Raw genomic sequence first — 26,699 nt, forward strand, 5'->3', positions numbered from 1 at the left:
GGGGCGTGCACCGAGAGAGGTGAGCTGGTCGTCTACAAGGAAGATCATATTTGAATTCGAATGCTCTACGAAGGGGCGCGAAGCAAGGCGGACAGGACATCCGATTTACATTAAATTTACATTGCTATAACTTGCCTTCGCGTTTGAGATTGATACACACCGCGGCACCGAAAGCTTCTCCGCCATAGAATCTCTCCGGGATACTCTTTCATTTGATATAACCTGCTAGGAAACGTCGATACGCGTCACTCACTTTCGGTGGAATCATCCTCGGTCTGTTTTCATCTAGTAACTGTCTCTCGGGTTCTTTTTCCATTCGCGCGTTCACTTTTCTAAACATCGCGTTGCAACGTTAGCTTCTAGCGTTCAACGCGTGGGTTTCTTCAAACGGTTAAACTATTTGCGAATCGTTCGTAGTTGTTATTGTAGATAACGAGCGCATACGACAGAAATCGTTTTTGTACCTTTTCACGTTATTTGTATTGATCTTTGTCAAACTTACGTGAAATAATACTCACCGAATTGAACAGAATAGTAGCGGTAAACAATTTCGAATAAGAAATTATTCTCGATCTTTTTCCATTTTCGATAAGATGTTTTCGATTTCGTTCGTTTACGAGAGAGACGAACTTTTATTTTCGTGCAATTACAATAAATAAACTCTTTCGTACGCGCTGAGTTTCCGTGCAGGTACACGAATAATTCTACGAGAAAAGAACGATAATATTTTTAATTCAACACTGGGGAAACGTCTAATCGTCGGACCGAAGTTTGTTCCAACACTATTTTCTTTGTTTCGACACAACTTAATGGCACATCGCGTTTTGTTTTTGCTAATTAAAATTTACATATCGCCACGCTTTCAAGAACTAGCCACTTTAACAATTTATTCCAGGGTTTATCGTCTCTCCGGTCTGTTTACGATTTTATACCCCTTTTATCGGTACATTAGTACAGAGAAGCCTCGATAATCCGTGCTTCGATAATTCATGTTTCGCTTAATCCAAATCCCCAGGTAGAACAGGACCAAAATCCCACTTGACCTCGCCGATCTTTCGAAACATCGTATCTGATTGGTTTCGTAATCGTCTATCCAGAACGTTGAATATACCGATCAGTTTATCGGTGATCTTTGAACAAAGTGCACAGACGTGGAATTAGCAAAGACGAGAGTTTGCGCGCGGTGTTTGCCGATCGTTTTTACGATCATTAGTCGCGTCAAGTTGTAGTCGCATATTTGGTTAGACAAAGCGTATTTCGTTCATTGTTTTCATCGGGCAGTGAAATTAACTCTTTAGCACGGAGTGGTGGACAGTGTTCGCCCTGCTCGCATTGTGCAGGCTCTGACTTTTGTTTGCCTCTCTCCAAAAGCGAACACAGCGGAACGTTTTCCCGTGGATAAAAGAAACAGCTCTCGTACGACGTGTTACGTAACCGAACAAAAAAAAGGAAAAATTCATTCCGAATTTCCTGTCGTTTCGAAAATTCTCGATACGCGGGAATCACTTAAATTGCTTCCTCTATCGATACCTAGACAATGGAGAAATGTTTCATTCTACCGCAGAGGACAACTCGAAGGAAAGGATTTCGAAACCGAGGTTTCGTTTCGATAATCCACGAGATATACAAGAGGTATTTAAATGCTTCTCGATACCCAGATAACAGAGAAATGTATCATTTTACCGTATAGAACAACTCGAAGAGGAAAAGATTTCGAAACCAAGATTTCGTTTAGAAAATTCTCGATACGCGACAAACACTCAAATGTGTCGACTGTAAACACTGTAACCGTGTCGATACCTACGAAAACACCCGGGGAAATATTTCCTCGTACCATAGAGGACAACTCGTAGTGAAAAGTGTTCGAACCGCGGTCGATTTGTTGTCGAAACGAGCTCGAACCGTCGTCGAAGATCCACAGTCCTCACGGTCGAATTTTTCTGATTGCAGGTGTCCTGGGTCCGCAGACGCGGCGAAGAACTTCATTTACTCACGATCGGTCTGGACACGTACGCGAGCGATTCCAGGTTCACGTTGGCCTTTGAGAAGCCCAATAATTGGCGACTGCATTTGCGCTCGGCTACCGAACGAGACGGCGGCCTCTACGAGTGTCAAGTCAGTGCTCATCCTCCATTAATCAGAACTGTCCATCTGACGGTGTCAGGTGAGTAAATGTGTCTTTGTGAGGGCGTATATTTGCCCGCATCCAGTTGTCACGGCTCGAAGAGCAATCGCGGCTCCAATTTCTAGCCGTTCGTCCTAGAATATATGCCCTTTGATCTGACTACTTCGGTGCCACCGATAAATCAGACCGTGCGCGGACAGTGGTCAAAGTGAGACAACGCGCGCGCGATGGATCTCCGCTAATCAACCGTAACGAGGATTTGACGGGGACCGTGGCGATTATCGGTTCCGTCGTTTTTCGCACGGGGATAATGGAGGCTCGCTGGTATACGGTTGCGTGACGTTCCCCATTTCCATAGACCAACATAAATCATTTACTTTGGAACTGTAACGTACACAGTGGCTCGCGAAATCTGGCACTAGGACGCGGTGAACAATTCCCCGCGGAACGGTGAATAAAAAATGTAGAATAATACGATTCGAGGAATGCTAAGTTTTCGAGGGAATTGGTTTCGAAAATTCGAAACGTGGTATAGGGTCTCGTTTAGTTTTACTCGCGTTGATGTTTATAGATTGATTGAGGTATCTGTTTCGAATTGATAGTAACATCGATGGAGAATCGATAACACTCTAATACTGATAATATTTATCAAATTGACTCAAATTCGAAATTTGACACTAGGACGTGGTGTCCTAGCAAGATAGTAAATAAAAAATTTGGAATAATACGATTTAAGGAATGCTAAGTTTTAGAGAGAATTGGTTTTGAAAACTCGAAGCGTGGTATGGGGTCTCGTTTAGTTTTACTCGCGTTGATGTTTATAGGCTGATTGAAGTATCTGTTTCGAATGGATAGTAACATCGATGGAGAATTGATAACATTAATTATAGTGTTATATTGATATGAAATGAATTCAAGTCGAAACAATGAGCAACGGAGAGACGTTTTAGCCTGGTTGCGTGCAATTGTACGTCTATGGGCCTAATTTTATGAATCGATTTGCTCGAGAACGAAACCTAAGGAGAAGAAACAAATTTGATTTCTGCACAAAGGACCCTTTCATCTCTGGTAGTGCATTTTGAGGGACACTTTGTATGTACGACTGTACAATGTTACGGTGGATACGAGCAATAGGTTCTTGAAAAGTTTAGAGCATTGAATTCCGATCATTTTTTATGCAGAAGTAGCAATTAGTCTGTAGAATTACGCTAAATCTTTTATAATCGAGGAACACTCGACGCGTGTTTAAGTATTAATAAAATTGACGAGCGATTAATATACTCAGACCTTCTCGTTCCTTTTGATAGCGGTACACTGATTAAGAACTTTCTACTTGTAAGTTGACTTCATTCAAACCAGAGTATTAACTACGTAGATACTTGAAGTTTCTGGTAAGAGAGGCGGACTAACTTGCCGAAGAAATCTTTCGCTTTTGAAAATTAATTTTGCATGTAAAATAGTTTCAACGACGCGACTCGTTTCTTCGTAACATAAATTACATTACTTTTGTGAGATACTTCTTCCGGTATTATAGTTTCAAATACTACAATAAATTAACAGTTTTGACGTGACCGAATGAAACGAGAACAAGTTGTAAAACCTTGTGCATGCATTTCGATCGAAAAATCTTACAACTTCGCTTTAAACAGTAGAGAAATTGTATCAATGGTTTTCTATGAAAGAAAATTAAAATTGTGTTTGTTATGAAAGCTGAATGTACTTACACGAACGAGATTACGCGAATGGAATTATTACACAGGTACGAGTGATGATTTATGAATAAAAATATTCTATTTCTTCCTCCATATAAAATGAAACACTTATGCTTCCTAACAATACCAATTATTGATTTCTCTTCGGGATATTTGTCTCTAATTTACTAAACTTCCAAGTTTACGAACAGCAGGGCATTATTTGTGACTTATAAACGATCCAATTTTTCCGAAACAAGAATCTACGTGACATCCTTATACTTCTTTACTCACCTGCAAACATTTAATCCGTTAAATTATAATATTCATGAATAGAAATCCACGTAGAGTTCGTAGCTCTTCATAAAGCGTTCGCAGATAAGGGGCATTGGAGTATTATATTCTACGTTACAACGTTCCCAGTGTCCACAGGCTTAATTATTACAAGCTTTCATAGAATCACCGCTCTAAGTTCAACCCATATCGTTCAAATTATACGTGACTCAAACACCGCTGAATTCCCGAGACCGAAATGTTCGCAAAATTCGAATCGATTTAACCTCGCCAAGTCTCGGTTTAATGTAATTATTATACGTCGTTCGTTGAAATCGTCGAATTTCGGGGCCATGAAATGGACGTTTATCAGAATGGAGGCGGTCGTGGCTCACGTGTAGCGATGAAGCCAATCCGATGACATACTCATTAATACTACCGATACGTATCGATTACCGAGCAACGTATTCAGGTATTGAATAGGTATCGACGCGAGTTATCGTTGAGAAAAAAAAAAACAGTCGACGTGATGATAAAACGATGAAAAAAATGATATCTTTCCAAATATTTACCATAAAATCAAGAATGAGATACAATACAAAAGAAAATGTATCATTTACAGATCGTTATTCCGGTACAATTATTATCGTAATTACTGTATTATATTTGTAACAGTTTCTTCCTCTTAAGTTTGAAAAATGCAACGCGATTGTGCAATATTCGTGACTCTGTGGGGATAGATATTGGAGATCGAATTGTGGGGTTGTTAAAATATATTTCGTACAAATAAAACAAAACAAATTAATAACGGTTATTCTAAAGCTGTTCATTGCACTCTGTGGTACACTGTTCCACGCTCGCTTTTCGATTGCCCTTGACTCGTTGCATTCGTTTTAAATCCTCCACGAACACATATACACACTCTCGGTAAAGACCACAGACGTTCTTTAGAAATAAACACGCGCTCATCTGTACAGTTCCAGACACTTCGCCTCGCGCGCGATTCTCCATCGCCAAGAACAGTTCAAACACGTTCGCAAAGTTTGTCAATCTGTTCCGCAACTCTCGCCTTAAAATGTTATCAATTCTGTTCAACGTTCTGAGCAATTGTCGGGTGTTACCACCGATTTATTTCCAATGAATAGCGAATGTAATTAAACAGGTATCGAACTCGATGTAATCGATAAGTGTGGCGCTTGCCCGACACGATAAGTCTTTGATCCTTCGAAGCAATTCTAAAGGTTCGATGGAGGATCAACAATTTCGAACGTAAATACTTGGATGTTATCGGAACACGTTCCGGTGTTATCGGTGTTCAGGTGGTTAAAGAAAAACGCGTTCAAGCTCGTGAACGGTTGCATATTACCCTCTCGTCGAGTTAATCTCGTCGAAGGGAAAATGACAAAAAGTAGCCTCATTATTCTCTTAATCTGACCCTGCAAAGTATCTCGGGAAGGTTGGTCCGTAGATACATAATCCACGCGTTCCACGGAGCATTCTCACCGGATCATAAATCACGAAGGCTCGCGTCGTTAGGGTCGTCCTTGTCGCGGCATAATGGCGATCTTGGTGCTGTAACGATGTCCTCGTGGCACTCTCGGCCCGGCGTACGTACACCCCTTAATTGGAATCCCGTCTCCTCGTTCCGTCTCTCTCGGTTCTGTGGCTCGTGCGTGTTTCTCTCTCGTTATTTCTTTCGCTCTGTCGCTTTGTACGCCACACGGACGTATTTTGGCGATATGGCACGGATTTGCCGATACATTGCTGGCTTTATGGTTACTGGCTGCCAGCAAATGGTATAATATCCTTTCTTAAGATTGATAATATATTGGGTGTTCGCGTTATTGGCGTCCAGAATTTTTCATGGAAATTAATGGTATACGATAAAATGCGAGAAGCAAAGTTGTATCGCTTCTTTTTTTTTTATAGAAGCGATAGGACAACATAGACCAATTTATACAGTTTTGAATAAATTTTTAAGCGCGATGATAATCGTAAATTTTGTTCAATAAAACGCTGTACTTTTCTTTACGTAGCAGAAATGAATGCGAATCTATGATCGTAGTCGTTTTATTCCCTTTCCTTTTAATTTGCATCGGATCTGCTTTTCGTTCTTGACTTCGTACGAAATTGAACGTTTTTTGTATTACGTGTTATCGAATTCCTCTCGACAACATTAAGATTGATGCGAAAATATCCAATTTTCTAACACAAAGCAGAGATTCGATCTCCGTGATTTGAATTTCGTTGCTACTTTTGGAAACTGACGTAGGTTATTTCGTTGCTTCTCTTCCATTTTGTCCTCGCATTCATTTGCAAGAAAAACCCCCAAAACTTCGGAGATCGGTGATAAACATTTTTTGGTAGCGATAATATTTATATTCGTTGAACTCCGATCGATCGATGCAACAGAAATTAAATTTAATATTTGTGAATGCCGATATGAAACCCAAATCTAATATTTAGTCTATGTTTCATAGACTGTACGTCGACAAAGATTATGCTCCAATCTTCAGAATCTCGGTTTCGATTTAATTTATAACGACTTAACGTTCACCGTGCTAAATTATACACCTTAATTATAATATGTTGACATTCGCCATCACGATTTACGGTTGGAGTTATTTCTTCGCGTAAATATCACTCGCGCATTCCTCATATTCCGAGTTATTTTAATAAAATCTTTTACGACGACCGTGAATGTTTATCTCGTAGAATTTAATTCGATCTCCGTGAGCAACACGGAAACTCTGTAGTCGTTAAGGAAAAACTGATGTCACGAAGATGATTAGTTGGATAACCATGGTAAAATATCTACGAATCTACAACGAAACTGAACAAGCGAGCATAAGTTTGTTAAACTACGCGAAGTGTATCTACAGAGTTCAATTGAAAAATTCAAAGCGTTATAAGTTAAACACTTTATCAATAATTGATACAAACCTGTTACACTCTGACACCGCTATCTACGCCATTTTGAATCAATCCGCGATAGAGAAGAGGAATACTCCTGGATCGTACAACATGTTAGAAATAAAACAGTACCTTTTGAACGTTTATCTCTCTGTCGAGTAAAATACGAAACATTGGAGACAATTGAAACACGATCGAAATACAATAATAGATCTTCGTAAATCTTCAAAATAAAGTAGCGTCAATATTCTACCCTAGAACATCATTCGATGATCACTATTACTGCCTCGAATACACTGTCGAGATACAAATTAGTTTCTCGCGAATTAAATTAAATTGGTCGTCGATAACCGCGAAAAATACTTTTGTTACACCCTGTAGATTCAAGATACGGATGCAGGGTCCACTGATACGTGTTGTAAACCAGCAGTTTACATTGCCAACGGCTCATACGCGATCGGTTGAATACTGCTACGTAGGGGTAATATCTCGCTGCAAGTCGCCCATTAAACTTCGCGTCTTCGCAGTCGAGGTTAATATTCCTCGACCTCGTTTCGCTTCCTTCTTCGTCCCAATTCTCTCGCCATCAACCGGTGGAATGCCCGACGTATGAAATTGTTTCTCATTGCGCCATTAACGCTAGAATTGCGCGACTTTTGACACGGTATCTGCTACGATCGAGCGTATCGCTCAATTTGAAAATAGGGAAAGTTATTAGGTAAATTATTCCACGGACGTTGAACTGTTTTCGTCGTTCGGTGACTAAACTGTTTCCAATCTTCTGGACCCGATCCAATGGAAAATATGTCGAGCGATGAATCGTAGAAAATACGAAATCCTAGTCAGCGAGGCAATGATCTCGATTTTTCGTGTTTCCTTTCCCTCGATACGATTTATCCACTTTTTCGGATCGACTGGATAATTTTTTAGCAACCAGAGTTTGCTACCGAGTCTGTTAATTTTACACGGTTTTATAGTTAACCTTTCAGATTAACAGTCCGCAGCGTGTCTCTCTTTTTATTTCTAATCCTATCTGCGACCAGTGTGTACACGACTTTTCCACTAAAATATAAATAACGTTTATCGTAGAAATATTTGAAATTATTAATACCTGGTGGAGCTGTTTTTCCCGTGTGTTTTCCTACTATTCCGTTGCGAAGTTCCCTCGGGTCTCGTTGGAATAATACGCACCTCTGTCAAGGGAGACACTATTATGGGGTACATGTATCTGCAGGGTAGTTTCGGTCGACTACGTCGGCACGGTATTGTCACGTAATGAATCAGCTTTTATAATTTTCAAACCGCGAAACTTGCTTGTTTAATGCACTTTCAGGAAGTTGGATTTCTGAGGAGATACTGTCTTCTTTACTTCTTTTCGTCGTCTAGTTTCCACGGTCGGTTTCTATTCGAAAAATGGGAAAAACTTCTTTATAAGAGCACGTAGACGTCAGATAACTCGAGTTGGAACGCATTCAGTGGGAACGTGTGTTTGCATAAAAGCGCCCATTTACTTTGTCGTATCCGAATATACGCGCGTTCGCGAGGGTACCGTGATACAGACCGGATACGCGTGTACAATTTCAACGACGTTTTGTACGCAAAACAACACCTTTTTTTCTACGAGTTTCACAATGAATGCCGTAGGGTTTGTTTCAAGTGGTCCATGTAACAGGAGAGGTTCTCGTTCTTTTTTATGTCCTTTCCTCGGTAACCATTCCTCACAGTTTCCATTTTTTTACTACATCGTCGATGGCACAGTTCGCCACGTTTCGAAAAGTTCGATATAATACCTTATCACAGTTTCACGGGAACGACCGTCAGCGTTTAAGATTCGACAATAAAAATAATCGTCTCCAACTCGAAAGATATTTTATACATAAACCGTGTATTAAATACCTCTAACACACTTCCAGCTGAGCTTCTGAAATTAAGAAGAGAGTACGCGAGAAAATTAGAAAATTTAGTTACCTTCTCGTTCTTTGCATCGAATACTACATTTAAGCATTTCTCAAAATGAGATAAACTTGATTTATATCGCTCTAATTTTCAGAGGATTTTCTCGGAATATATGGAAATTTTACGTGAGAAATTCCTTGAAATTCTTTTTGCCTTTTTTTTTCTTGAAGTAATTAAAAAGGAGGTACATACTTTCTAAATATTTGACGAACTATACGTTTCAATGTTTGAATCAGCATTAACCGAGGCTTGCGTGCAGCTAGTTGCACGGTGAAGTTTAGACCTTCGGGCGATAACATTTATTTCCAGACGTATTTCTTCGAAGCCATAGTTTCAGGGCGGTTTGATTGACGCTTGCATCTACGTAATTGTACGTCGGACTCTTAGTATTCGGAAGTGACAAGTCAGATAAGAGTAACACGCGCGTGCCTATCTCGCACTTTAATCCTTTCCACATTGTCACACCTGTGGACGACGTGCATATTTACATTTGTTAATTTTAATTTCAACCCCTGAAAATATGCGTACTCATCAGTGCCAGCACATTTACGCCGTACAGGGTTCGGAGTCGTTTCATTTTCATTATAATTGCGTTTCTTTTTTTTACCAAGGAACGGCTCACGCGAAGAGGTATGCTGATAAATGAATTACTCACCTCTGGCGTATTCTTCGTACTTTCTATCCGACTATCTCAATTACTTTTCAAATGTATTTAACTTCAACTGCGTGCATCGCTCTTTTCGTACGTATTTTCCAGGATTTTTTACTCGAATTAGATTGCAACACCAGCAGACAGCATTTTAAATGGAAACATTCCTTCAACTTCGGTGTTTTATTCTAAATGTATCTAGTTTTGCGGGCGTTGTGTTGTATTCTATTAGTACTTTCAAACGTAGTCGGATTAACAGATTCGTAGATTTCAATTTAACGAATCGGGTAATGAAAGTGGAAAATTTACATTTTTCATTTCGTCTCGACAAAATTATTGTAAATTAATTGGTGATTTTTCTTACAGAAGTGGGATCGAATACCTCGCTCGAATTAATTCTCATACTTTCAGTGACAACGTTACGAGTAACATCATCCAAACATGTATAAGTGACAAAAATCTAAACGAGACCATATTCGAGTTCATTTTCATCTTGAAAACTTTTGAATACTATTGGTGGCACTCTCACGAAGATATAACGAAAAATATAAATAGTTACGTTTCCATTAGCGGATGATCGATATTAGCGCGATGACTTATCGCTTTCGAACACGATATGCTCGTTTCAAAGTCTGACACTAGACGAGCTACTTTTCAAGTAGACATCAAGGTAGCATACCTTTGATCCGGGAACGCGATCGTACAAATTATTGGACAAGTTTGCAAAATTTCTAGATGATTCAGACTCGAACGCGAGTGTTCGAAATACGGTCACAGATATCTCGTAGATTGGCAACTGGTTTTCCACGAACAAGGTCTTTGAGGCATGTGCTATTGAAACTCGAGAAGCGTGCAAGAACATTTCCTCCAGCGCGAAACTTTGAAGAGCTATAACACGGAAGGGAAGCATTTCCAGATACACGTACGTTTATACGACATTTGTTTCGCTCTGACAGTTCGCAGGACACACTACGACAATTTGACCACACGTTTTAGGCACCTTGCATAAAGTACCGTAACTTTCCGAATAAGCACATTTACGACTTGCAAACACGATACTACATACACCGACTGTTTCCGTATATTTTTGCATGCCAAGATACAATTCTGGCCAGTGTCTACTGCATTGCGCGTTTTAAAAACAATTAAACTTTATAAATTTCAAGGTACTCGGTTCATATTAAGGATTTTCCTCCTTTTCTTCTATTTATCCCGATTACATACATACATATTTGATTTTTTATTTCAATCGATTGCGAACACAGATCGAAAGACGTTCATTTCCAAGAAACGATTCCTCGTTCGATCACCGTGATCGCAGTCATCGATTCGACGCAGAGATCCACCGAAGAGCAGATTCGCTCTGTGTTTTCGCGTAAATTTTCGATTTTTTACGAACTTGTCGCAAAAAACGTCGGCTGAAAGTTACACGAACCGCTTTACTATCAACATCCCGCGTTCCCCATACATCAGCGCCCATGACGCACAACATTTTCCAATCTTCTAAACTCCGTGAAACCGTTACGAGAACCCCCTGTGTCGGTTTTTCTCCAAGCGTCTCGTAACCTCCGGGTCCTAAGAGTCGGTGGCGGCAGTTTCCACGCGAACGCGACGACCGCAACGACAACGGCGACGTTCGAAATGAATCATTCAAGTTCGCGATTCACGCGTGAACGACCACTCAGGGTTACGAGAGAATGGGTCTCTGGCAATCTCGCGACCGTGGGGTGCTTTTATCGCCGTAAATCGAAGAGTCGATCGTTTCGAAACCCGTAGCCAACGGACGAACCGTGTCTCGTTTAACAACGTTTTATCACTCGGTCGAGTAGAGGCCGGTTCATTGGCTCTCGAGTCGCCGGTTGATTCCATTAGACCGTGATAATGCCTTGCGACTGTGCGTTACATCCCGAGGATATCCTCGTTGTTGCTCCACGATGGTGACGCTCCCTCGAAACTGACGAATTACTTCAATGTTGATCGAATCTTTCCGTTTAGTAAGTTAGGGAGTAGGGAAATTGTTGAGTTTTTCGGCAGTGTCAATCTTGAATTAAAAAGTATTTCTTTCACAATGTCGATGCGAATATTCTTGTCTTCTAGATAAATTTTTAGATTCTATGTGTTGCACGCGAGGACATCAGGGTCATATCCTCGTTGTTGCCTTCGATGGTGATTTCGAGATTGACGAATGACTTCAATGTTGATCGAAACTTTCCGTTTAGTAAATTATCGAGTAGGATAATTGTTGAATTTTTCGGCAGTATTAATCTTGAATTAAAAAATATTTGTCTCACGATGTCGATGCGAATATTCTTGTCGTCTAGATAAATTTTTAGATTCTATGTGTTGCACGTGAGGACATCAGGGTGATATTCTCCTTGTTGCTTTCGATGATGATTTCGAGATTGACGAATGACTGCGACACTGATCGAATTTTTCCGTTTAGTAAATTATCGAGTAGGGAAATTATTGAATTTTCCGACAATGTTAATCTTGAATTAAAAAATATTTGTTTCACGATGTCGATGCGAATATTCTTGTCGTTTAGGTATATTTTTAGCAATATTGTTCCGGTAGGTTAGATTTCACAATATATCAAGTAACTTGAGTTTGAACGTAGTTGGAGATATTCCTAGGTGTCACGATTTAAAAAACCGACCGTAGAAGGTATTCTTGGGTCGAAAATACGCCCTAAGAACACTGAGCCATAAAACAGATCGTTTATAGGAGGACGCCCTCTGTTCCTTTCGAGATCGTATACAAGAAATAAGTATAAATCGCGACTTAAAACCGAGGACTTTTATATTTATTCGGAGTTCGAGTATATATATTGTTTAAATGAACGGTGTCGGGTTATTTGTTAATCGTAATCGCATTACGTTTCACAATGGAGAAGAATATGTATGAAATTTTGCGCGAGAAATAAGGTAAAGTGAGCTCCAACGTTTCGAAAACGTTGGAGAGGGTTTTTTTATGGGGAGTTCTGTATGCATAAACAAGTAGTTTACAAGCGGTACAAACAAACCTTTCGAAGAGGGTAACGAATCGGTTAAAGACGATGGTGGAATTGAAAAACCAAGCGCATCAACGATCAATAGAAAAGTAGAAGCGAAAATAATGAATGCAAATCGACGAATTACTATCGAGGAAGTTATCAAGGCAGTTGAAGTTTTCTATGGATCGTCCTGGGCAATTTTCACCGATATTTTGACCATGAAACGAGTGACAGTGAAATTTGTTTCAAAGTTATTGAAATTTCAACGGAACACGGGTATGCGGATATGACGTCGAAACAAAGGCCCACTCGTTACAATGAAAGCTCACAAGTGAACACGATCGATAAAAGCACGTCGAGTTCGATCAAATGTTCAAATTCTTTCGACAGTTTTCTTTATTTTCACGCATTTTTACCACGAGACGTTACAGTAAATACAGAGTGTTATTCGAGTATTTTACGTCGATTACGCGAAATAATTCGTAAAAAATGGCCAGATTTGTGGAAAGACTCGCGGAGATTGCACTAGAATGTTTGTCCAAAAATATCAGTGTAATGATACCACAACCATCGCATTCGCGCAATGGCTCCCCCTGACTATTTTCTACTCACAAAAATGAAAAGTATCATAAAAGGACAACGTTCTGGAACCATCGAAGAGATAAAACGGAAGTCGCTGAACGAGCTAAACGCGATAAAGAATAGTCCATTCCAGGAACGTTTTTAAGACTGGAAGAAACGTTCGTGTAACCGTATTATATCCGATGGGGACTATTTTAAAGAGGACAATGTAAATTTAAACGAATAAATACATACTTTCGCAAATGAAAGAAGATTGCACGATCATATCTCGTGCATGTTCAGCATCCGTTCGACACTCTGCAGCGTATCCATTTTATTTCGTTTTGGGTATGGTATATTCACTTGCAAATTAATGCAGAAGAGCTGCAAATGTCGAAGCTGATGGCGATTTACACTTTGAGTACGTGCTTTTTTTTTATAACATATTAAAATTTCGAGTCTATCGACCAAGTAAGTTTTTTAAAGATATAGTCACCATTTTCAAGATATAGTAGTGAAAAGTGTCATATCGATGAGAAATCTTTTAAAGCTTCAAATAGAAAAATAGCCCTTTATTGGATTTTATGTTAACCTACAATTAATCGACAGTGTCAGATATGTACGGTGATGTTCTCTTCCACGATGAGACCACTACGTTTTTCAGCAACAAAAAACGTCCTTGTCATATTCAGAACAATTTTAATCTTCCTTGCCAATCGCTATGTCAGTGGTCGTTGTTATTTTTCAAACTTTTTTGGCGCACTGAGGTCGAGTTTTCGTTCGTATCGAGCGCGTCCGATGCATTCTTTTTTCGCAACTGTCTAAACGTGGTTGATCCATATCCAAATTAACGATTCTACGAAGTATTTAAGCGAATTGTTTCGCAACTAATGGACTAATTCAAATTTTTCTATCATGGACGATAAGACTTCGAAAGATCCTCAAGGTGACGACATTTAATATTTTTTATATCCTTTTTTATGTAAGTTCTCAAAATCATTTTTAACCTAACCCTTTAATTATTTTGCACATCGTCCAGCAAGGACGAAGACGAATCACAAAAATATTACAGCATATGTATAAAACAGTTGAAAGCGATCTTGAAAATTTAATTGGGGTATAAGCCACAAAAAATTAATAAAGCGATAAAGACATTATGAATCGTTCGGTAGTTACGAAAAAGATTCGCAATCGATCCCGTCATATACGGGACACGTTGTCGAGCGCTGGTACATTATCGAAGTATTGTGTACTTGAAAAAGAAAAAAAAAATAAGGAAAAGACCAATTGTTCGATGTAAAAGCATCCGAGCGTCCCCTTAACCGTGGAAGAAAATGAATTCGGTGAACTGAACAGTTGCAACAGCGTCACCGACGAAATGGTTACGTTCCTATGCTCTCACCGGAAACACGCCAACTGGATTGCGTTCCAGTATTGTTCGCGGTATTTTTACGGTGCCGCCGTTATTGCCAATCCTCCGATTCCGAAATCCGAAACCAGAAAGACGATAAATCGAGCGACGGATGTTCAGTTCCCGCGTCTCGGGAATTCATGCGTCGACGTCGCTCGTTTCATTGTTTCCGTGTATTTATCGGTACGCGGTTTCGGAAGGGTTGTTGAAGATGGCTGAAGTTTTAGATAGACCGTTTGGAGAGAAGAACACACGAACGGTATTGCTACAATCGGAATTATCGACGAAACAGCTCGAGTACGCGATCGATGCGGTTTTAAACGTTTGAGTCCCAAGCAGCGCGATCGCGCTGTTCAGATTTTATATCGAGAAAACCCAGCGCATTTCGGGGGTTGTCGACAACTGTCGGTGCGCCACCGACTGTCGAAATTCCGCGCTCAGATTTACTGACGCAAGTATTATACATCACGCAGCTCCTTCTTTTAATATAAATAATACATTTTGCAATAGGTACAATACTATAATAATAGTGCAATAATACATTACGAAATAAAACACTTTGTATTTCATTTTGTTATCTTCTCAATCATTTTTATCGAACAAAACTTGAAATATTTATGAACTTACAGTACGCATATGTAATAATACAGATGTATTACATAAATATAGGTACAATACTATAATAATATTGCAATAATACATTACGAAATAAAACACTTTGCATTTCATTTTGATATCTTCTCAATCATTTTTATCGAACAAAACTTGAAATATTTATGAACTTACAGTACGCATATGTAATGATGCAGATGTATTACATAAAGTAACGAATTACAAATTAAGAATATTTTTGTGTTATGAACAAAATATGAAACACAAGTAACACTTGTAATTGGAGAGTAACACTTATAATTTATAACATCCGATGTTTATCAAAACATATTAGATGAATTGCTTTTTTACATTGCACACAAATTAAATATGATCTTTTTAATGCTTTTTTGGTGCTGCAGACTACGCAACTTTACGCAATGACAGACTGTGGCGACTTTACCAAACCAAATGTTTTTTCCTAACCGTGTGCTTTCTTTTCGTTCATCCACTCACACTCAATTTCAAAAATAATATTCGAAATAAAATACAACCGCATTTCAAGTTGTCTGACCATACACACACATGCCTACTGGTCTGACCATACATCCGTAATTGTCTGACTGTACACTCGTATTTCCACTTGTCTGACCATAGACGAATGTAATACCACTTTTCGGGCCATGTACGGGGGTTCCTACTACTTGTCCGACCATATACGGTGGTCATACTACGTGTCTGACCATAGATGGATCATACTACTCGAGCACTGTAGCAAAGTAGAATTCAGACAGCGACCACTTTGTTAATACCGAACCCAGACTATTGCCACAATATTCAAATTACAGTTTAATCTTTTCTCTTTCTTGCCATTATGGCCTATTCGATTGTGGTCGATACGTAAGTAACGAAATCGCCATATGAACACCATTGAAAATGGGGTTGTCAAATTCTAACAGTTGTTTACCTTCGAGATGACGTGTGGCCCATAAAAAATTCGTCATATCGAAATCGCAGTGGTATCTCTTCTTAAGAGTTACTAAAATCGAAATTAAACGTCCCAAAAAACCATTATTTCGTGATCAAGTCTGGGATAGGTTAGACGAGACACTGTGTTAAATTATCTTCGAGACGATTTTATTTAAAAGGCAGAATATTGTGTTCGTCGCGACTACGAACTAGTCGTATAAAACTAGTATAAAACTATTAACTGTTGTAAAGTTCAGATTATAATATCTAGTTTATTATAATATGCAGGGATCTCGCGTATCTAGTAGTCTTCCGCGCCAATACGGAGACAGTTCTTAAAACTGACATCGACATCTGGCACCCTTAAGATCGTTGTTGCATTCATTCCAACATTAACTAGTATAAAAAATCTAAGATGAAGGAACTTCGTTAAAATCTTCTCCGGTGAAGATACGTATCTTTAACCGTACAATAGGCAAACGAAACGAGAAAGTCGAAAACGTTAGTCAGAAGTAACCACTTACCGTAATAGCTTCTCACCGTCGTCGCGGCACGTCGATACCAGATGAAATCGTTACGAACGAGTAAACTGTACAATCTGTTGAAAAAATTGCCAATAAATCATAGATCGAGGTTATTCTTTTTGGCAAACGAACTTTTCCGCAGTTTACGCAAAGTTCAAACACCGGATCGAAGATAAAGTGCGCAAAGTTTCAAGTAGACGTATGCCATAACCGATCGGATGCGACGCATCGGGAAAGGACAGTGCTGGTCGTTCCGTGTTCGCTCTGCGTCGTCGGTTGATCGTTAAAACTTCGTTCCTTTAGACCCTTGTACCTTGGACCGTCAAAGAAATATCCCGGTAGCGCAAAAACCATCACTTATGAAACGAGAGGTAGACTCGAGCGGGTATTTCGAAGCCGTTGGATTGGACATTCGTAGCACAATGACTGACGGTAGTCGTTAGCCGTGAATGAATGCTCTATTCGAGACGGTGGTACGCAACTGCTACTTCTCTATTCCGAGCGTGGCGGTAGTCGTTAGCGGCGAATGCGCGATTTTAAGATAGCTACCGGAGGTAAATACTGTTTATGAAATATAAACGGCGGTCTCGATCGACGGGACGCGACCGGGGCAATAATTTCTACGCGATTCGTTTACCATTCGACGACATTTGGCCTCGGCGTTTTCCATTCGACGGAAATTTCGATCTCACCGCTGTCGAGGCGTATTACGACAAAAGAAAACGTCAATATGTCGTCCGTGAAGAGGACGGAGCGCCGGGGTGGTTGAAATCGCGAAGAAACGAGTACGCCGTGGAAAAGCGATAGGTGGAAGCAATAAGCACGCCGGGGACGAAGATATTTTTCAGTCGGGATCGACACGATAGACTCGTACGATGGTTATGAAATATTTGACCGAAATACCAGGTGCGGGACAGGCATAAATTCCCCCTCCCTGTTCCTTCGCGATATAAACGGGAACGTTTCGTATGTTCGAATGGCGGAACGAACGACCGTCTCCCCCGTGTTCTTTGTACGTGTGCGGAGGTATCGGATATTTATCATCCACCCTTGTACGGACACGTTTATCCCGTATCATTCGATTCCGATTTTTATTTTTGATTTTTCACAATATCGTAAAGCTTCCTTTTTACGAGACCTTACCGAGGCGTACTTGTCCACGCGATCGTATCCAACTCTAACCCCCTTCTTGGAGGAACTCGCGACGGAAGTTCCGCGCGGAGAGGCTCGTTTCGTCCTCGTGATTCCGTTCACGACGAAACAAAGATTTTACGAGTTCGATGTCTAACATACGCTCGTTTCCCGAATTGTTTGGTGGTCGCTCCATCCACGGGGTCGTCTCGTGCGTTGGGGGATCGTGTAAATCAAAGGGGAATTCCCCGTAAGAGGGTGAGTCGGTTATGCGAATGGGAGAGACACGATCCCCGGTGCCATAATCGTACGTTTCTGTCGCGGTGATTTTTTGTCGGGCGGCCCTTTTTTCCCTCGAACTCTTTTTTTTTCGCTCGCTAGAAACGGCTACAAAATTCCCACCCGCCAGCTTGTGTTGTTGAAATTTTACGTTCGCAGAGCGGTTAAAAGTAAGGGATACGCGTTGCATTTTTTTTTTTTTTTTTTTTTCAACTGCGATAACTCGAGTTTGAGAGCGGATAAAATGAAAAAAGTACCCTTTAAAGTTTCACCCTCCGACGCAGGCTTGAAAATTATTGCGGATACAGGGAGCTTTTTTCGACGAATTTCTTTACATGTTTTTGGGGAAGAAACGCTAGTGACAGGAAATTAATGGAATAGTTTAAAAAATCACATTCGAATTATCGAGGGCAATGTAAGTTTGGGGTAATTTTAAGGATGTTTACTCGTGGATCATTTTTCCTGATAGAGTTTAACACAGTTGCACCAAGTATAAGATTTTGTCAATGTACATCATATTCTATGTATAAAAGCTTCTTCTTATCACAGAATTGATCTTGAGATCACAAACTGAATCTATCTCCCCAAAAGCCATCCCTCCTAGGTCAGATTTAAAATAACTAGTCTTCTCGTAAGGGATAAAACCTGGTCTTGACCTGGTCAGTATCGCGTAGGGAAAAGATATAGACGACGAAGAAACTTTGACTCCTCTTCGCATAGAATTAAAGAATTGTCCCGGATCTGATATAGTCGGAAGAAACTCAACCGAATACTTAAGGTCACTTAGACGAGGCGTTACCCCCACCGTTTCGCTAGCTCGCTGCTCTATCTCTCATCTTTCCACGCGAATCTGTAAGCACTCCCTCTTAAACTCTCAAGCAAGGTGGTTAGATAGCATGGTGTGATTCATAGTTGGAGATGAAGCCTTGAGTGGCGTACCGATCTTGTTACGATTATAGCCGATCGTGGAGAAGGGTCTAATTCGAAGAAATCGATGGCGACTTAAGGACTTGCGGAAGCAAGATACCACGAAGGGCTTTCTGCCGCGTTATAATATTCACACAATGCAAATAATGCAATATTAAGCGTGTGTACAATTTTTCCTTCCGAATTGAAAACTCGAATACTGTCCAGGCATGCAAATCTTCGATCGTGATTGTTTCGAGCGCGATACTTTCACGAAAATTTATACGAATTTGTGTAAAAATTTGTGAAACTGTTTGCTCGTTTAATTACACGAGAAGTGTAATTTATTTGTTACGAAAGGAAATTATTTGCGCGGAATACACTTCGTCGACTTGTCGCATTATGAGATTCTTCCAGTTCTTCTTTTTCGCTCCGTTAAATTCTTGCAGCGACGAATAAAGTAAAACGATGATTACATAAAGCAATGTTGAGGATGAAAATGTTTCCGACGGATCCGTATTCCTTACGTAAGATAGAAAATTGTCCATGCTTGCACATTCGTATCGCTTAAAATCGGATCAGAGACGAAGAATAATTTTGACAATTATCTTACAAGGGAAATCAGGAATTCCATGTTGTTTTTAGCTTTTCTCGAGATTTCGTTTCAAGACAGTGTCAACTTTACACCTTTTATGCATTTATAAATATTGCGTAACGAAGGTATTATTATTGATATTATTTTACGTAACATCTAACGAACATCTCGGACGGTCTTTAACCATTTTTACTTCATATTCTAGAAGATATTTAGTTTCCTTATAATGGAACGCAAATAAAAGAATATTTGCTTCCTGAGCTTTATCGATTAACAATTTCGAGTATCGTTAATGGATACCAGTATCGTAGAATATTATTACTATCGTGGGTTATGAATTTAGCAAAAAGTATCATAAACGTGCTAACATTTGTTTTGAATATTCTACAATAGTTATCTGGATTGCGTTACGTTTGCGAATGCGTGAAATTCATGACGTACAGTTTCGCATGAAACTGCCTAACCTTGTCTTCTTTCGACAAACGCACGAGAGCACGGTTAATGATTTACTTTGAGTGGATACGCGTACGCTCGTTAGCGGCGAAAGCTTTTTGCTCTTTTCCATTTTCCACTTTGACAACGAAGCATCGTTCCGATCGTTTCTCCTCTTTGTTCATCTTTCCCCCATTTTCTCTCGTTTTTCCACCAGGTGAAAACGAAATTCATATATTTTTCCCTTTTTTTTTTTTTTACGTCTTTATTCCTCAGACTTTGCAGTATTGTACGTGCAAATATTTATTCAGCGTGAAAGATGAAACACGAGAAAATAAGGTGTGCAAAGAGGCCAGGTGTGACTGTCGTGTTGTTTTTAAGTTTAATCTTGTTAGATTGCATAAGCATTCCAGACTCTTGAACACCAATGAAGATTATTCTTCAATGAAGACATTTTTTATTAAATAAAAAAATATCGTCTTCGCAAAGGGGTACCAGTTCGAAAATCCTCATTTTTAAATTTCTATCTTCTTTTACGCAAAACACTGTGTCACTGTTATTTTCAATTTCTACTGATTTTGGAATTTCTACATGTTAAATGTCTTTATCGTAATAAAAGAAATGTGTAGTCACACCTGGAGAATACTATGGATGAATTAGAACTTTTTAAAAATTTTATCATATTCTTTTTATTCTTGTATATAATCAATTTTTCTTTGAAAGATAATTCACGATCGTAAATTAGATAATTTACGATCATTAGATACCCACTTTTCCATTTTTGTAGCCATTGTTCACGATTACAAAGTCATCGAAGACTACGAGTCTTATCGAATTTCATTGCAGGCATCTTCGATGATACTTATAGATTCACTTCGACAGCACTTTTTCATCGTCGTTTATAACGCTAGATCGCTTCCTCCTTCGTACACTTCGAGCATCCTCGTCTTGAAATCTTTTTATGTTTCATTTCGAAGGAGTTTCGCGCTGTTAATTCAACGAATTGTAAGAGTTTAGTCCGAAGTAACTCTTACTTTGCGAGCTCGATATTACTTTCGAACTACAAAGTTACACGATGGATACCCGTGAAGAAGCAGGTGTAATATTAAATTTACCTAAAACTAGAATCGTAATTTGACTTGGAAACTAGTTGGTTGAATTTACGCCTGACTTTGATCCCGTCTTCGAAATTAACGCGTCGTATTTCCTTTCTGGTTATAGTCATTGCTCGTCCATAACAATGTGACGTGTACTTCCTTTCTCAGGTCGCAGCACTGTACGTTTCCTTGTTTACGTCACGACGATGTAATATATATATTCCTACCGAGGTCCGATTTTGAAACCCTGTTAGCGATTATTTCCACCAGTATTGTTTAGAAATTGTATACGTTACAGATACAGTTCCACAAACATTTCATTTACAATACTTGATAAAAAATGTAACGAAATAATGGAATCAAAAATCACTTCATCGAAAAGAGTAAAATCTTACTCTCACAGGATGTCGTGACAGAAATATCAATTCATTTTAATTTAAAGAAGTAAAAAATTGCTAATATTTTAAATGCTCTAACGAGAACCGGTAATAAACACTCGACTCTACGTTTATATATAGTCTCCTTCGCAAAAAAAAATATCTAAAACTGCATCCAATAATTCGTCTAAGTATACATTGAATTAGAAATAAATGTTTACACCCCATTTGGAGCTTACGTCGAATTGTGGTGCACGTTTGGGATAAACATCGTATTTTGCGAATATACTCCCAAACTCGAATGTAAAGATCAAATTCGTTGCGCGCGGACCACCCACATTCGGCGATAAACTTTCCGAAAACTTGGACGTCCTCGTCCAAAATTTGGATGTATTTTCCGTAAGGGTTGTTCTACATTTAGTTACACACTTTTGGAATAAATTTACCGTTGGGAAGTGCAATAAACTCGGCTTCTGGCTCGCGCTCCTGGCGCCCCGTTGTGACGGAGCACAGATTTTTCGAATTGATGTTCTGCGCTTTCGAAGCAACCTCGGAGGCTTCGTACATCGTGAGTCCCGTAAGTGGTGTAACTAATTTCAAACGAAACACTTTAACGTAACTCGAGCTCGCGGGAACCGTGGCCAAGTAGCGGGCATTTCGATCATGCCGGACAAAAACCTAAGCGAGAAGGTAAATTCACGTGTCTTGTCGGAACCGTCCTCGTGTAAACTTTTGCAAAACCGCCCTTACTGGAAAGTGATTGAACGGAGGTAAAAATTTCAACAATTGCATTTATTGTAGTAACAACGCGGTACAAAATTAATAAGCTATTGCAAAGAAAAGAAGAAGATACTTGGGTAAACTTAAAAATAATTTCAAACCATTACAAAAGCATTTTATGAACAAACATCGGTACATTCGTAAATAAGCGTTCAATAGTCGCAAAATTCTTAATTAATTCAACGTTCTTCGAACTCTCCGTAATATGATCTTCCCTACAAAAAGTACACATAATTCTCTTAAATGTTCTGCGACATGGATCCCAACTAGTTTCGAATAATTTCGAGCTTCGAGAAACTTCTTAAACGATCCAAATTCCTCTCGTTGCGCACAAAACGTTAAGGTTCGATCGATCGATTCAAACGTCGTTCTCTCGATTGGCCACCCCTGGTGCGAACAATCTCCTACGCATTGCTGGGGAGTTGATGAGTGGAAGGAATGCGGGTACGATTGGTCGTAGTGGATTAACTACACCTCTACACGCACGTATTCTTAATCGCAGTGTATTCTCCCAGTACTATTGTTCGGAATGGTTTCGTCTACTAATCGCGTTGTCCGACAAAGAGGAATGCATCGAGACAGAGCGAAATAGTGCGAAGTAAACGACGCGATAATGAAAGGCTACCGAAAAATTAAAGGTAGAGATTAGGTGAAACATCTCTTTGCCTCTGTGTCGTCCCACTAATCATCTTACCAGCAACGTATAGTAACTGCAGTTGCACGACACGTGGACTCCTACGAGCTGAAACGGCACAGAGAAAGGGGAAATCGCCGAATCGCGTCACTTGTGACGTGACGGATATTCCTCTGCGCAGATATATCGTCATTATTGGCAAAGTCGATCACGTGTACTGTGCGTCAGTCGAAAGATGATTAGCGGGACGACACAATGGATAGCTCGCTGACTCCGACTAAGCCCTACCTTTCGCTGTCTCGGATCTCCCACATCGCATCGCTGGTTTCGTACTGGTTCGCTTCGTCTCGACGTGTCTCTCCTGTTTGTCAGGCGACGCGATCGGTAACAGATGAAACCATTTCGGTCGGTAATACACCGCAACTAAGACCACGTGTGCAATCGAAACGTGGCTAGTCCACTACGAACGATCATACTCGCATTCCATTCACTTGTCATATTTCCAATAACGTTCGGTAGAAGTCCATTGTACGACGAGAAACGTCTCGGACGCTTTTGAGAACGCCATCGTTGCGTCTCAGATGCGTTTGAGAACGTTATCGTTGCGTCTCAAACGTGTTCTCAAACGCTATCGTTGCGTTTCAAACGTATTCTCAAACGCTATCGTTGCGTCTCAGATATGTTTTCAAACGCTATCGTTGCGTCTCAAACGCGTTCTCAAACATTATCGTTGCGTCTCAAACGTGTTCTCAAACGCTATTGTTGTGTTTCAAACGTATTCTCAAACGCTATCGTTGCATCTGAGACACGTTTCCAAACGCTATCGTTGCATTTCAAACGCATTCTCAAACATTATCGTTGCGTGTCAAAGGTGTTCTCAAACATTATCGTTGCGTCTCAAACGTGTTCTCAAACGCTATCGTTGTGTTTCAAACGTATTCTCAAACGCTATCGTTGCATCTCAGACACGTTTCCAAACGCTATCGTTGCATTTCAAACGCGTTCTCAAACATTATCGTTGCGTCTCAAAGATGTTCTCAAACATTGTCGTTGCATCTTAGACACATTTCCAAACGCTATCGTTGCATCTCAGACACGTTTCCAAACGCTATCGTTGCATCTCAGACACGTTTTCAAACGCTATCGTTGCATCTGAAACGCGTTCTCAAACGCTATCGTTGCATCTCAGACACGTTTTCAAACGCTATCGCTGCATCTCAAACGCATTCTCAAACGCTATCGTTGCATCTCGGATTGTCGCGTTTCGTTTCGTTCGCGTTCCTCGTCACACCTTGGACTTATACGCGCGATCGACGCGGCCAATAATGTATCCGCGTAGAAGCGTATCCGTCGCGAGGAACGCGAATGGTCCCAAGTACCGTTTCAGCTCGTAGGAGCCTACTTACGTCTTGCACAGTTACACTGCTCACTTACTCGACCGACTATCCCGCGTCCATCCAACCGAGCGTAAAGTCACCCCTCGAAAGGTTCTTCTCTCGCTGGCAGCGTCGGTTCCCGTTTCCGCGCGCATTCCAGCAAACTTGGTGCTTTACGTCGCGGTACGAGCCACGATAAAAATGGCAGCCGAGCCCCATAGATCGCGCGAAGGGTTTCGGCACGAGCTGGCCCTGGTACGCGTTTCTTTACCAGGGGAAAACGAGCGTACGAAACGAGTCGGTACACACAAACAGCAGTCACTTCTTCCTCGAACTTGCGAAATAATTCGTCGAGAGACTGGTAGAGAGGTAGCCGGGGAAGTGGTGGGGGGCTCACGAGACCCGTGGCCGGAGAGCTTTATTTCTGGCAGACGTTCAAATAGTTAAGAACTTAAATTCCGCGAGAGAGGACGGAGGTTTTTCGGGGGCGTAAACTGCTACCGGGGCCACGGACCTCTTCTCTCATCCTTGTTTCCACGAACTTTACGAGCACCGGCCTTCCGTCTCTCCCGCTGGCCGCGTTCTGATCGGGTTTCGATAATGGCTGACTCCTTCGATCGATTCATCGAGGAAAACGAGAAAGAGGGAAGAAATAGGTACCCGCGAAATTAGTATGGAAGACAGCTCTTCTCGAATCGATGTTCCGCGCAACGGATCCAACTTACGGGACCGAGGCGTTCTTATCTAGGTACGAAGCGATCGACATCGTGCCGGAACAAGCTCGTCGATCGATTATCTTCCGGTGTTTAGGCAATTAGAACGAGGCTGGAATTAATCTCGTTACCCTTAAATCGTATCCCAGCCGACGTCCAATTAATCTCGTTACCGTACGCGCCGGGTGATAATTTGTTTCACGAGGACGTTTTATTGGCCACTCGTCGCGCGCACAGACGCAATTAGAATTTCGGATAGCTCGAGAGGAACACGGCGGAGGATCCGAGGATCCAACGATACGGAAACTGTACAAGGAGCAAGGATTGTTTTTTTTTCGTAAGCGAGTTTTTCTTCTCGAATCGTCTTCGAAAGCGAAACGCACGAGTAACCTGAGAATAAAACAATCAAAAGTAAAGAAGCATAATTTGAGACGAAATTATCGCACGGTTAAATATTTAGAAAAATTGTCGACAAAGATCCCAAGTATCGTGGATAGACGAAATCATTGCACGATTAAATATTTAAAAAAATAGTCGACAAAGATCTCAAGTATCGTGGATAGACGAAATCATTGCACGATTAAATATTTAAAACAATAATCGACAAAGATCTCAAGTATCGCCAATTGAAACTTTACGTCGTTGCGAAAAAGAGAGATTGCGACAAGATAAATTTCTCGAATCCGGTCAATTTTTCCCTCCATTGTTTTCTCTATCGGTAATTGGAGAACCAGTACGAATATCTCGGTTTCTATTTTACCAGATATGCGAGAATTATGAGAATGTTTCACGAGTATCGTAGATCGATTGCCGTTTTCTTTAGTTTGCAATTACGTGGTAAAAATTCTCCGGAAATCTACATACACAGAATGTTTCCTCTAACGCGATGCACCATTCTTCCATTATTTGCGGCCGTATTGGTAAAAATACGATTCTACGATTTTTGAATTAATCTATGTGCACATTCTCAGAGAATGTGCTCTGGAATACGACGAGGAAAAGATCCGGTCCTATTTGAGAAAGCAAAAGTGACTTTAGTTTCACCGTGCAAACAATTTTCGAAATTCTTATCACAGTCGTTCAATTTTCCTTAAAAAGTTGTTCTTCGTCGCGAACGGCTGAAGACACGCGCGCCAACGAAAACATTCCGTACGAAACAATGGAATCAATCGATCCTTGTAATCGCTAGAGACAATTTGGATCTCGTCGAGGGAACGAACGTTATTTTGAATACCGGTCATTTTTAATACTCGGTCATTTGATCGTACCTACGAAACGTTAAAACTTGCCACGTGGAAGGAACACGCCTCTCCGCAGCGACCGAAGACTCTGCAAAGAAGAAGCCAGCAACGTTGGGACCTCGAAGACTCGTGTGTCTCCCAGGTTATAAATCCGAGGTCTGAGGACACAGAATTCTAACGGGTGGTATGCGCCGGTCCGCGATGCGGAGAGAAGGTAGCGGTCTCTCTTTCGCATTCCCTTTGCGAAGGCTTCAAAGCTTCGGGTGCAGTTGCCGGGAATAAATCAAGGCTTGCCAATACCAAGCGTTACGAGCTTTTATTACAGAGTCGCAGGTAGTCTCCTGTCACCCGTCGCGTTTATTTACAAAAGGTTGCTCCTTGGACTGCTCGTTTTCTATCCATCCTTTCCCTCCTCGTTTCCACCCCGATTTCCTCGGTCCTTTCTTCGAGCTGTTTCACGAAGCTGTTACTTCGGCCAGTTAT

At 40.5% G+C, this 26,699-nt stretch overlaps 1 protein-coding gene across 1 annotated transcript in view; it reads left to right on the plus strand.

Moving 5' to 3' along the window:
- Window positions 1–26,699, plus strand: part of LOC143153753 (zwei Ig domain protein zig-8) — a 431,922-nt gene that overhangs the window by 148,460 nt on the left and 256,763 nt on the right. The window contains exon 5 of the mRNA XM_076325263.1: window positions 1,951–2,164. Within this exon, the coding sequence (XP_076181378.1) occupies window positions 1,951–2,164 (214 nt within the window). The remainder of the gene's footprint in view (window positions 1–1,950; window positions 2,165–26,699) is intronic.

This window comes from Ptiloglossa arizonensis, chromosome 13, assembly GCF_051014685.1.
Source record: "Ptiloglossa arizonensis isolate GNS036 chromosome 13, iyPtiAriz1_principal, whole genome shotgun sequence".
Classification (NCBI taxonomy): Eukaryota; Metazoa; Arthropoda; class Insecta; order Hymenoptera; family Colletidae; genus Ptiloglossa; species Ptiloglossa arizonensis.